General features: G+C 39.7%; 1 protein-coding gene across 1 annotated transcript in view; it reads left to right on the top strand.

Annotated features, from left to right (window-relative positions):
- The first annotated feature begins 507 nt into the window (after positions 1–507).
- The window catches only part of LOC101738176 (ras GTPase-activating protein raskol), a 202503-nt gene continuing 190355 nt past the window's right edge, over positions 508–12655 (top strand). Inside the window, exons 1-2 of the mRNA XM_038015935.2 lie at positions 508–619; positions 996–1208. Coding sequence (XP_037871863.1) covers positions 1133–1208 — 76 coding nt within the window. The 5' untranslated portion in view covers positions 508–619; positions 996–1132. The remainder of the gene's footprint in view (positions 620–995; positions 1209–12655) is intronic.

Genomic DNA, 12655 nt, shown 5'->3' with positions numbered 1-12655 from the left:
AAGCCACGTCGGTGCTTATCTGTCGTTTTCGTCGGTTAATGAGCCACATTTAATAAGCGCTTAAATGAAATACAATGAAAAGAGGCTTCTAGAATAAGTCTTAAACTAAAAAGCTGGCATGCATTGTCTATGATAAAACAACGGATTAACTAAAGAAAGAATGAAATGAAATGAAAGCCACAAGCTACCTACATAATTATTATCATCAACAACACAAATCCGAAAAGTATAATTTTCTCCTCTTTTTGTTAGCTATTTTACTTGCTGTATAATAGTTATTGAAGAGCTTCAGTAAAACCATTAAAAAGCGGGTTAATACAGCTTAACGGTAGACAGACAGAGAGAGAGACAAAATGGAGATTTTTAATCTTGTGGGCGGGTCATTACAAAATAAAAGGGAAGATGTATATTTCTTTCTCTGTCTTTAACATAGAATATACGAGTAATATTTATAGAATAGACATAGGCGTGCTTCAAAATAGAAGTGCAACAACAATCAATCAGTTTCTTGTTTACTGTTGCGCAAACTGAACGTGTAGAAAAGTACTGTTGCGATGTTCTTATCACGTGTACGTTAATGAACAAAATTATTCGCAAAAGAATGCGATAGTCCGAAAAGGTGAATGGTGTGATTTAATAATATAATCTTCAGATTTATTCTTTTTTCATTATTTGATGTTTAAATTACGTTATTTAAACATGATTATTAATTAAAAAATACTTTATTGGAACGATTCAACTTTCAAATTAATGATCACAGACATGAAAAATATAAAATAAGTTTTTTATGTAAGATTAACGCTAAATTTTATATTTAAATAAGATATTGATAACGTTTTCCGTCGCGATTATTAATATTTTATAGAACTGTTCTTAATAATCTATAAAGAAACAAGGAACTAGAAGCTCGTATATTATTTCGGAAATGACTGTTATTGAAAGTCTGTTAGGAGACGTGTTATCACCGTTTGTTTGAAATGTTTTTATATCGACAGTTGGTGAAAGTGGAGTACAGTGATGAAGACTGCGATTTTTTTGTGTTCAATTAGTCCCAGTGAACTTTGTGAAATGTTTTAAAGATTTAAATGTTTATTTCATAAGTGAAACGGGTATAAGTGCTGTGCCATTTTAAATGAAGATGAAAGGTGATGGGCTAATGGTGGTGATCAAGTATCCGTGCCGCGTAGAAGGATGGGTTGAAAGATGTGGTAAGCTGTTTCAATTTCTTTGTTGTAATTACGCTTTTTGGCGGAACCGAAATTCATTAAAGCTATCTCCTAAGTTTGTTTATTTAAAAAAGAGGGTATTTAATAACAGCTATCGTACTTTTTAAATGTTGTAGTCATTAAAGAATAAAAGCAAATTACTGGCAAAACGTTACGCACAGACAGTTATTATGATCGCCGCATTTCATGAATCGTGAGTTATTTGGGGCATTTTACGTAAGTGCTCAATCAGTGACATGTACGTATGCAAGTAATAAAGGTCAAATTCTTTGGCAATTACAATAAAAGTGGTGTTGCTCGTTATTTTAGTACTGAGCTAGTATTTTGATTTTGAGTGAGATGTTTTATTCTTGTAATACACACAAAGAAATAAAGCTCATTTTCCTATGTTATATCACTGTTTACATGAAGTATAATTAAGCAAAAGGAAATAGCATCTTTTTAATCATCTTTCCTCGATGTTACCTCATTTATTAAAAAACGGAAATAGAATGCTCTTCAGTTGTGAGTGAGTTTAATGGTTGAACGCATTTTATTTTGTGACCCACGATGTATTTTTATTTAGATACTCGATGCTTTGTATAACGGTACTAATCGATTTATTAACAATTAACATATTATGTATACGTTTGTATGAAGATAAGTTCTTGTAGGTAACTTATGGTAGGTTATTGATTTATAAATAACTCTGTATGTCATTCGATCTTCTAGAGAAATTTAATTGCAATATTTCATTTTCTTCAAGACATTAACATGTTATATTGCTGTCTCTATCGATACTTATATGTACCCTTACTTTTTAAGGCCTTGGTTCAATTATTTTTATCCTACCTAATCGTTGGTAGCCTAAGTGGCTATTCCAACTTCGCGCGGACCGGTAGGTGAGTGAGGTCACGGACTCAACCTGAGAATTGCTAACACAAGCCCTAGCAAGAGCAGTGCTTCGCTGAATCTACTACCGAATCGGAATCGCGACCCACCAAGAAGATCCGGCGAGAAACTCATTGGGTTGTGTCAATGGGATAGTGCGCACGTCGAGCTCAGTCGACGAGTTCGACGAGGACGGTGACCGGGAGACTCAAAGAAACGGGAACTCAAAGAACGTCCTTGCGATTCTCAGTGTTCCCAGAGTGGGTAAAAAATCACTCTGTCACTTTCGAAAGAAAAATATTTATAGGCCTGTAATAGTATAGGCGAGGTGCTCGGTTAGGTAATTTTCTTAGAGATATATGAACATTGCGGTTTTTTTCTATTAAGACACTGCTTCTGAATCAACGTCTTTGTGATAAAATGATTGGGGTTCTGGGTCACTCATGCCTCGCATGTTTCCGGTATCCTTATCACAACGGAACATCCTAGCCCGAGGCTGTGTCACGAATGTGAAACGTTCATTTATAATACCATTAAGAAATCGATCGTGATTGGAGTTTATCGTAGTAATGCAAATCGAATGAGAAAATAATTAGCTTGTTAGTGGACGACGATAGCGTCAAAATAGCAGCAGGTCGGTTGTGTATGTCCTACTTAGAGTGAAAACTATACGCCGTTGTGGTTTTCTATCGAGTTACGGTCCATCAAGCTGAGCCCGTTGACTCGCTTTCTAGCCTTAATGAAGGGCCTCGTAATAAACACTCATTATATAATCTGCATGAAACCGTTTAGAAAGGTTTCGAATTTGGAAAATATGCAAAACTGTTTAAAAGACGATTTGATACATTATATCACCTGCTATTTTTACTACATTTTATTGCATTGATGGTTAGACGAGCTCACAGCCCGTTTGGTGTTAAGTGGTTACCGGAGCCCATAGACATCTACAACGTAAATGCCGCCACCCACCTTGAGATAAGAGTTCTAAAGTCTCAGTATAGTTACGGCTGCCACACCCTTCAAACCGAACATATCATAGAATGTTGTGCCATTAAAACAATGAATGCCAAAATTTATAGTTCTGCATCAAAATTAAGGGCTTTCGCAGCCGTTGTACTGTAAAAACAGTGACTTAGAGTCCGTGTCTCTTCAGATGGGCGGCGGAATTAACGTGATTGATATCTATGGGCACGGTTACCGCTTAATACCAGTGTGCTTAAGGCGAGTTTTTTAACTTCTAAATCGCGTAAAAGTTAACTCAAATTTGGGATTGGAACAAACCCAATGCGTTTGCCGCTAGGGACACTGTTCTAACTCCTTACAAAATTAAATATGAGTTTATTTTTACGCGATCGAGAAGTAAAAAACCCGTCGTAGGCTTGTCCACTCATGTTAGCAACAACAACAAAAAATCGGAACCCTGGTAATTTTGTACAGTAAGCTGATGCTATCGGTCTTGAATGTCACAGCTACTAAATTTTACAAATAATGGCAGTAAAAACCACACCATTTCGAAACCCAGTTGCTATATTATATAAAGCGCAATGCAATGAAATACCGATATAATGGAAAAAAAACGACTTGGGTGTGGCACATAGTTCTCTAAGGTTTCGTACTATCTTTTTTTATTTAATCACTTGTTTTGTGTTACCAATTACTTCATTAAGATGACCTCTTCAAATTTTAATTTAAAAATTTTTTTAATTACTAAATTGATTTTTTTAATATTTTCAACAAAAAAAGCATATGTGTCCGAACAAAGGTAACACAATAGCTTGTTTCTGGGACATAAAATCCCCGGTCCGAGATTTAGGTATTTCACTTTTTAATAAATTTCAAAATTATGTTCTCTTTTGTGTTAAATATATGCACATGCATGTATCTAAGTGTGTAAACTCAATTAAAGTCATAGATTAGTGTTATGGTGCAACAGAAGCCTGATTTTTATGATTTTTCGCTAACATTTTCAACACTAGCTATTGCGTTAACGTGTATTCTAATTTTCTCCTTATTTCTCTTTTGTGTTTACGGAATAAACTTACTTTACTCCAACCAAATCTACGAGGTCACGAACCATCCACACCCATAAAATGTTGAGCCACTTTTTATTCTCGTGAGGTCGGGATTTAGCGGAGTGTGCATTTTGCTCTATAATATTTCGTATTGGTTACATCTTGGCTACGAACGGTGAAGTTCGATTTGTTCTAAAAGATAATTTACATGCGATTTCACTCGAAAAATCTAATCAACGAACTTAGATTTTACGTATAAAAATTGATTCTACTTTTCATAGAACCTATTTTGGAACACGTGGACGGGTTCTAGTTTAAGTCAACTGTCTGTTTTCCACTGGACATAAACTCTCCCCTATTGTTACACTATGCTATTTATTCATGACAGTTGTTTATGGACACGTGTTTGTAGTGTATTTACCTAAAAAAGAGTACTTTCTCCAAGATTTTAACTACGGCAATAGAGGCATCTACATCAGGCCTTTTTGTCTTCTAAAGCGGACGATTAATAGGCTACGAGCGATTTAAGTGAAATAATGAGGATTCTTTTTAAGTCGAAAAAAAGCTAACCCTGGTTTTCCATTTCCAAGTTAAAACTAACAAGTGGCTCACCACCACAGCAGCAGTAATTCTTAAGAAGTAATGTGTTTTTTTTTTTTTTATTGCTTAGATGGATGGACGAGCTCACAGCCCACCTGGTGTTAAGTGGTTACTGGAACCCATAGACATCTACAACGTAAATGCGCCACCCACCTTGAGATATAAGTTCTAAGATCTCAGTATAGTCACAACGGCTGCCCTACCCTTCAGACCGAAACGCATTACTGCTTCACGGCAAAAATAGGCAGGGCGGTGGTACCTACCCGTGCGGACTCCCAAGAGGTCCTACCACCAGTGTTTACGCAAATTATAATTTTCCATGGAACTGTAAAAAACTGAGACCTTAAAACTCATGTCTTTAGTTGGGTAGCAGTAACCACTCACCATTAGGTGGGCCGTGAGCTCCTCCAACCATAAAAAAAATTGTATGAATTTTCGGACATTATCAACATTCGGGCATCACAGACATCCGTTTTTCAACTATCCAAGCAGGAAACTATTTTAGCTTCCATGTTGTTTACTGCCCTGTGTCATGCCGGTGAAGCAAATTTGTTGCCACACAACATACATATATCACGAATGTTCAAGAAACACGAATTTCGTGGAGCAATGATGTCATGCTTCTCGTAATACAACCGAAGGTTTTGAATAGTTACAGTCACGCTGCGCATTAATTTGATGTCAAAACCTGAATTCAAGTAACTTAAAGCTCGCTTCTTTATTGTAGTTCAAACCAATGCACTGTGACAATATTGAATTTCTTCTTAAGTTAAATCTGATGCATTATATTCTTAGAATTCGTCTTGGGCAATGTATTGTATAAGCATTGATTTAAATCTAGTTGTGGAGTTTGGCATGTCAGTTTCCAGAGGTGAAAAACCTTCGACAAGCGGATACGCGTGACGAGAAAAACTCCGTTATTCAAAACACTGGACGATGTGACTAGAGCACGTGCCACGCCTGCAAATAACATTGTAGAAAGTAAACTCTCCCTCAGTCAACTTGGCTAACAGTCAGTCAGAATTCGCTTGACACTGCTTTTGTTTTTTTTTTTTTCTTCCAAATTCTATTTAAGTAATGAATTTCTAAAATCGACTTTCTTGAACGCGACACGACTTGAATCTTAACAAACAAAGAATATTCCCAAAATTCAAACTCATTGTTTTTGCAGTACGTTAGTTCGCATGTTAATAATTTTGGTATTTAGCTAATGGTAAAACTGCTAATTACTCGTCTTTGTTTGTGTGTAGAAAGTTTTTCGAGTTCACAGTTACAAAATCTCAAATTATAATACCGTTGTAATTTGCGTAAATTTGATTGTGTAATTAATTGGATCGTTATGATATCGTTAAACATTTCAATAACATAGGGTGAGTGCTGATATCGTAATAAAAGCACTCAAACATTGTGGTTAGAGCATTTCCAGAAATTCGTAGGGTAATTATTCCATGTCCCTCGGGGCCAGTGAATGAGGGGACCCGGTGGACGTCTGCCTATAAATCAGGTTAACTACTCGAGTAAATTCACGCTAACGGAATCTCGACTGATATTGAATGTAGTTGATGGTTACCAAAACGATATGTCTGAATTAAAAGTGACGCGTCACTTTAATCTAATTAAAGCAGTTAATAACAAATTATCAAGCAAATACTACTTCTAATAAGTTTTTTAAATGGCCACTCATGGAAAAAAAAGAGATATAAGCAAGTAACACTTTATAAGCTGTGTGCAGGTAGGTGGTGTTTGTTCGTGTTCCGCTGAAAGGATAGTAGGTATAATACAACTGTGCACACTAAACTCTTGCATAACGTAGGTGGGTAAACTATTGAATATTGCGTACAACGGCAATTCCGACAACAGGAATTAAACTGAATAAACATTCCTATGGTTCATTTTAACGTTTAGGAATACATGTATGCTATGGTATGTACCATTGCGATGCTGTGACATTTAAGCCAATAAATAGAACGAACAAAAAGACGAATGTAAAATTTCCCAGACCTTAAAGAGTAAGCAAGATATATAAAGACGTGTAGACAGCAATTAAAATTACATAAATTATTTAAATTATTTAATTATATAAAAAATGGTAATTATTTTTTATACGAAAGCCGTACGAATACTGAATACTGCATTTTTACTGTTCTAATATTATAAATAATCTAGTTTGTGATAAGCTTTTAGATAAAAAGAAAAATCTTATTGTTAGCGTTATTCAGGACGAGTTCCAATCCTAGTAGTTAGATTTTTTTTTGCTTGGTGGACGATCTCACATAGCAAACCTGGTGTTAAGTGGTTACTGGAGCCCATAGACATCTACAATGTAAATGCGCCACCCACCTTGAGATATAAGTTCTAAGGACTCAGTTTAATTACGACGGCTGCCCCATTCTTCAAACCGAAACGCATTACTGTTTCACGGTAGAAATAGGCAGGGCGGTGGTACCTGCGGACTCTAGAGGTCCTGTAAATTACCTGTACCTGTAACCTGTAATTACGCAATTTTTTTTATTTTTATTACACAATGTTATTCCTTCACCGTGAAAGTCAATTGTAAACATTATTTTAAGTACGTATTTCATTAGAAAAATTGGTAACCACCTGCGGGATTCGAACACCGATGCATCGCTAGATACGAATGCACCGGACGTCTTATCCTTTAGGCCACGATGACTTTTTAAATAGACATGATAGACAGGATTAATTAGGCCAGATGAGCAGAACAACAAAATGATGTTTAGCACTTAAGTTTTATTGCAGTAATTGAGCCCGTGATCCACCTAGACCTAGACGAATGCCTCGACCTACCTTAAGACATTAGGTTGAAAGCTTAACACTATTGTAATACGGCTACTACTCTACCCTAGAGCGTGACGTGGCAAAACACGTAGGATGATTGTAACGGGTCTGCGCTTACAATAATGTTAACTCCAGTAAAATAATAGGGATGGGCAGCAGAAAGATTGTGGAAAGTAATTGAGTTTTTTTTTTTTTATTGCTTAGGAGGATGGACGAGCTCACAGCCCACCTGGTGTTAAGTGGTTACTGGAGCCCATAGACATCTACAACGTAAATGCGCCATCCACCTTGAGATATAAGTTCTAAGATCTCAGTATAGTTACAACGGCTGCCCTACCCTTCAGACTGAAACGCATTACTGCTTCACGGCAGAAATAGGCAGGGCGGTGGTACCTACCCGTGAGGACTCCCAAGAGGTCCTACAACCAGTGTTTACGCAAATTATAATTTTGCGGGTTTGATTTTTATTACACGATGTTATTCCTTCACCGTGGAAGTCAATCGTGAACATTTGTTGAGTACGTATTTCAATAGAAAAATCGGTACCCGCCTCGCGCCTGCGGGATTCGAACACCGATGCATCGCTGCATACGAATGCACCGGACGTCTTACCCTTTAGGCCACGACGACTTCGAGTGAGTAAACGTTACTGATACTACGTTACGTTACAAATGGTTGGACCGTTCGAACAGTAGTCTGACTTCGGCTCCCTTGAACTTAGTAGATAATTAATTTCTTGTTCCCTTTATAATTTATAATACCATAGTTTTATTTTACTGTCTAATTTTCTGTTCTCTTTCATTTAACGTTGGTCTGGAACACGGTTGGTTAGGTCTCAAACTTAGCTAGCTAATTTCAATGCAACTAATACTCAAAACGATAAAAAAGGTATCTCTAGGTCAAATTTCTAAGATCTCTCTAGGTAATCTAAGTTATAAAGGTATCGATCCATGACACAATCGTAGTGCTAGTATAGTATACTTCCTCCTCTTCGAGTCGTGTTCCTCATGTCTGAGGGTCGTGACCACCATCACCCATGAGCTTCAATCTTAGGATCTTTTTCCACTTTCCCTCTGTCCACGGCGTCATGCAGCGCGCTGTACACTGTACTGTCCAAAGCGGTGCGGATCTGATCGGACCAACGAGTATGGTTGCGGCCTCTAGATCTGTTGCCTTCAACTTTCCCTGTGATCATAAGTTTTTCCAGGTTATCGCCGTCTTTCCTCGCAATGTGACCAAAATATTCGAGGATCCGCTTCAGACATACAGTAGACAGTCTGATTTTGATGCCCAGTTGCTTCAATATCGACACGTTAGTCCGGAAGGCTGTCCACGGAATTCTTAGCATGCGTCTCCAACACCACATTTCGAAAGCATCGATGCGCATTCGGTCTGCTGCTTTCAACGTCCATGTCTCAGCTCCATACAAGAAGATAGAGAAAACAAGAGTCCGCACCAGTCTGGTTTTAGTTTTCAGGCCTATCCCTCTATTCTTCCAGATCTTCTGTAGCTGAGACATCGCACTTTTAGCCATTCCGATACGTCGGCGCACGTCAGTTTCACATGAGCCTTTGTTGCTGATGCAGGACCCGAGATACACGAATTCGTCTACAACCTCTAATCCAAGCGCCCCATTCAATCTTAGAACATTTGCACGATCCACCACCATTAATTTCATACTTACTATAAGCGTAATCCCTGTTAGGCTTCTTCCCTATTAGACCAAGGTCGCTTAATACTACATCTTTTGATTTAAACCTTCGCTATTTTAAACTTTTTTTATGATATTAGTAATAACCCATGAAATAATTAACTAAAAATATTTTGTTAAATTTTAATTCGATACCTTTGGTTGTAGGATAACAAAAATTGTAAAGAAATATTTTTCGACATCGTAAAAAAGGAATGCTAATTATTTATGCGTAGATAACACATAAACAGTAAAAAGTTAAGTATAATTTTACCTATTTTTTCAAGCGCTTTTCTTGTTTTTAAATTAGGTATTGACTTTTTTTTTTTGGATAATGTGAATACGGTCCAATTTTGATCATTGAGAAAACACTAGTTATAAGAATTATATATGAAAACCGTTCCACTAATATTTTATTTTTTCCCCACTATATTTTAACTATAGATTTGTAAAACATAACTCACATATTCATTCTAACGAGGTGTTTACCCTGAGATGAGGGTCAGTGACATTAAATTAATGTGTTGTATATTCTTCAGAAGTTGTAGCCATTGTTTTTATTTAAATGCAAAATTTTAGTAATTCAATAGTAAATTATGTTTGTATTTGTACTCGAACTATTTTATTATGATTCAAGAAGGCTGTAAACTGAAGATAAAGAGAAGTTGTTCTAAGCACCGTGGATATACTGAATTAAATAGAATCGTTTAATACAAATTCCTCGACTCCCGTTCTCACGGATCGCTTGGAGCCTCTGGGTCTGTGGGAGGGACTTGGCTTCTCTCTGTATTTTGTACCATATGTTCCATGGGGAGTTCTCTGAGGATTTTTTTTGAGATGATTCCGTTATCTCGTTTTTATTATCGCACCGCCTGCCACCGGAGTAGAGTACATCCATACTACCTGGAGCCACTGCGTTCAACCACAGTGCGTTTCCAGAGATCTTTTTTGCCACGTACCATCCGGCTTTGGAATGAGCTCCCCTTCACGGTGTTTTCCGAGCGCTATGACATGTCCTTCTTGAAACGAGGCTTGCGGAGAGTACTAAACGATAGGCAGCGGCTTGGCTCTGTCCCTGGCATTGCTGAAGTCCATGAGCGATGGTAACCACTCACCATCAGGTGAGCCGTATAATCGTCTGCCTACTAGGCCAATAAAAATAATAATTTAAACATACTATTGGCTGTATGTAATGTTTTTTGAACGATCAAGCCATTGTGTTTCTGTTTCCGAATCTGTCTGCCAAAATATATCATACACAAAAAAGAAAAAGTGAACATGATTGGATATAAAATTATGTTAAAACGTTGAAACTATGGAGCTGGGTGAATTTGAGGCGTATAATTCAATTAGAGGAATAGAGAGGTCAGGGAATCATTCCTCCCACGGTCACATAGCTTATCAAGAGAACTGGACCGGGGTCGCCGGCCAACGCTCCGATGTTTGCTTTTTTTTTTTTTTTTTTTTTTTTTTTCCTACCTATGCTGATAGCCTTGAGAGGCTATTTCAGCTTCACCCTAACGTTAGTAGGTGAGCTCGCGGGGCTCAACCGGAGAGTTGCTAACACTGACCCTAGCAAGAGCAGTGCTTCGCTGAATCTACCACCGGATCGGAAACGCGACCCACTGAGAAGATCCGGCGAGAAACTCAGTGGGCTGTGTCTATGGGTTAGTTCGCTCGTCGAGCCCTTCGTCGCAAGCGACGGGTTCGACGAGGACGGTGACCGGTGCTTGTGGTGCCTAAAAGCACCGTTAATGGATCAGGAGGATCCGTAATGACGTGCTTTGGGCGACGTCGACGGTTTACCATTCGGTCTACTGGGTCGGGTATGTAATTTCCAGCGGCTACGATGAGAGGGTTCTCATGTCGTGCCGCCTTCTCAAAATGGCGCAGCGATGCCGACTGTAGATACTTACTAAAAGAGTCGAGCTCCAGGTCGTCGTGGAGATCCACATTCCTAAGGAACCAAGGCGCTCCGACGGCTATCCTGCAGAATCGTGATTGAATAACCTGAAGGGATTTCAAGTTGGTGCGGGCTGCGTGAGCGAACACTACGCTTGCATACGTCATGACGGGGCGTATACAAGTTTTGTAGAGAGTTACCTTATTACGGAGGGACAGTTTGCTTCGACTACAAAGCATTGGATAGAGTCGTCCTAGAATAAACGCGGCGCGGTCGCGTACCGTTTTTATATGGGGACGGAATGTCATCCCTCTGTCGAGGGTGACGCCTAGATATTTGACCTTCGAGACCCACGGAATGGGCTGGCCAAAGAGAGTGATGGGACTAACGGCGGAGGTGTTTGCGCGCCTACTACGGAGTGGGATGCTCGAAGTGATGTTCGGAGGGCGACCCCTTTTGAAGAGCACCGCTGCGCTTTTCGTGGGGTTGATGTCTATTCGCCACTTCCGGAACCACTGTCCCAGGGTGGCTACTGCGATCTGGAGTCGCCGATGAAGCAGCGACATCTTCCTACACGAGTAGTAGATAGCCGTGTCATCGGCGAAGAGCGCTAGATGGGTCTCCGGAGACCGGGGTATATCATTGATATACAAACTAAATAATAACGGGGAGAGCGCGGAGCCTTGCGGGACTCCGGCGGTCAGTTGACGGGGACGAGAACGAGTTCCCTCTACTCGATATCGAAACGAACGGTTCGACAAGAAGTCTCGTATGATGAGCACGAGTCTGTCTGGCACTCCCATGTTGTACAGTTTATAAATTAAACCGTTGTGCCAGACTTTGTCGAACGCCTTCGCGATGTCGAAGAAGAGGGCGCCGGTCGGGATTTGTTTACGCCTATTTAGTCCTATCAGAATGTGCTCCGTGAGGCGGTGCACTTGTTGTACGCACGAGTGTTTTGAGCGGAATCCGAACTGTTCGTCTATGAGAATTTTGTTCGCGGTAACAAAATCCCAGAGGCGTTTCCTAAGGAGCCGTTCGTAAATTTTTCCTATCGTCGAGAGGAGACTAATCGGACGGTAACTAGAAGTTTCGTTTGTCGGTTTGCCCGGCTTATGTATACCGATAACGTCCGCTTCTTTCCACACCGCGGGAAAGATGCAGTGCGTCATAGCGGCATTTAAAATTGTAGCCAACATTGCTATCAGTTGGACTGGCAAGAGTTTAAGCGCGCGGTTGTGGATGCCGTCGGAGCCGGGTGCCTTCCTAGGTTGTAGGTTGTGGATCGCGTCTCTAACTTCGTCGGTGGTAATGGGGGGTAACGCGTCCGAGGGCGGCAGGGAAGCTCTGCGCTCGACCTCCCTGTCGACTAACTCGGTGTGTTCGGGGTCCGCGTGTTGAGTGCTGGTGGTGCACTGCTCTTGCAGTGCATCGGCCAGCAGCTCAGCCTTGTCTTCGTCATCGAATGCCGGTGGTTGGCCTGAAGGGCGTACGAGGGGAGGCATAGTAGCGGTAGTTTCGGATTTGAGAGTCCTAGCTAGTCGCCAGTATGCTT

This window comes from Bombyx mori, chromosome 15, assembly GCF_030269925.1.
Source record: "Bombyx mori chromosome 15, ASM3026992v2".
NCBI lineage: Eukaryota > Metazoa > Arthropoda > Insecta > Lepidoptera > Bombycidae > Bombyx > Bombyx mori.
Note: the sequence above shows the minus strand (reverse complement) of the source record. Positions and strands in the feature narration are given on the sequence as shown.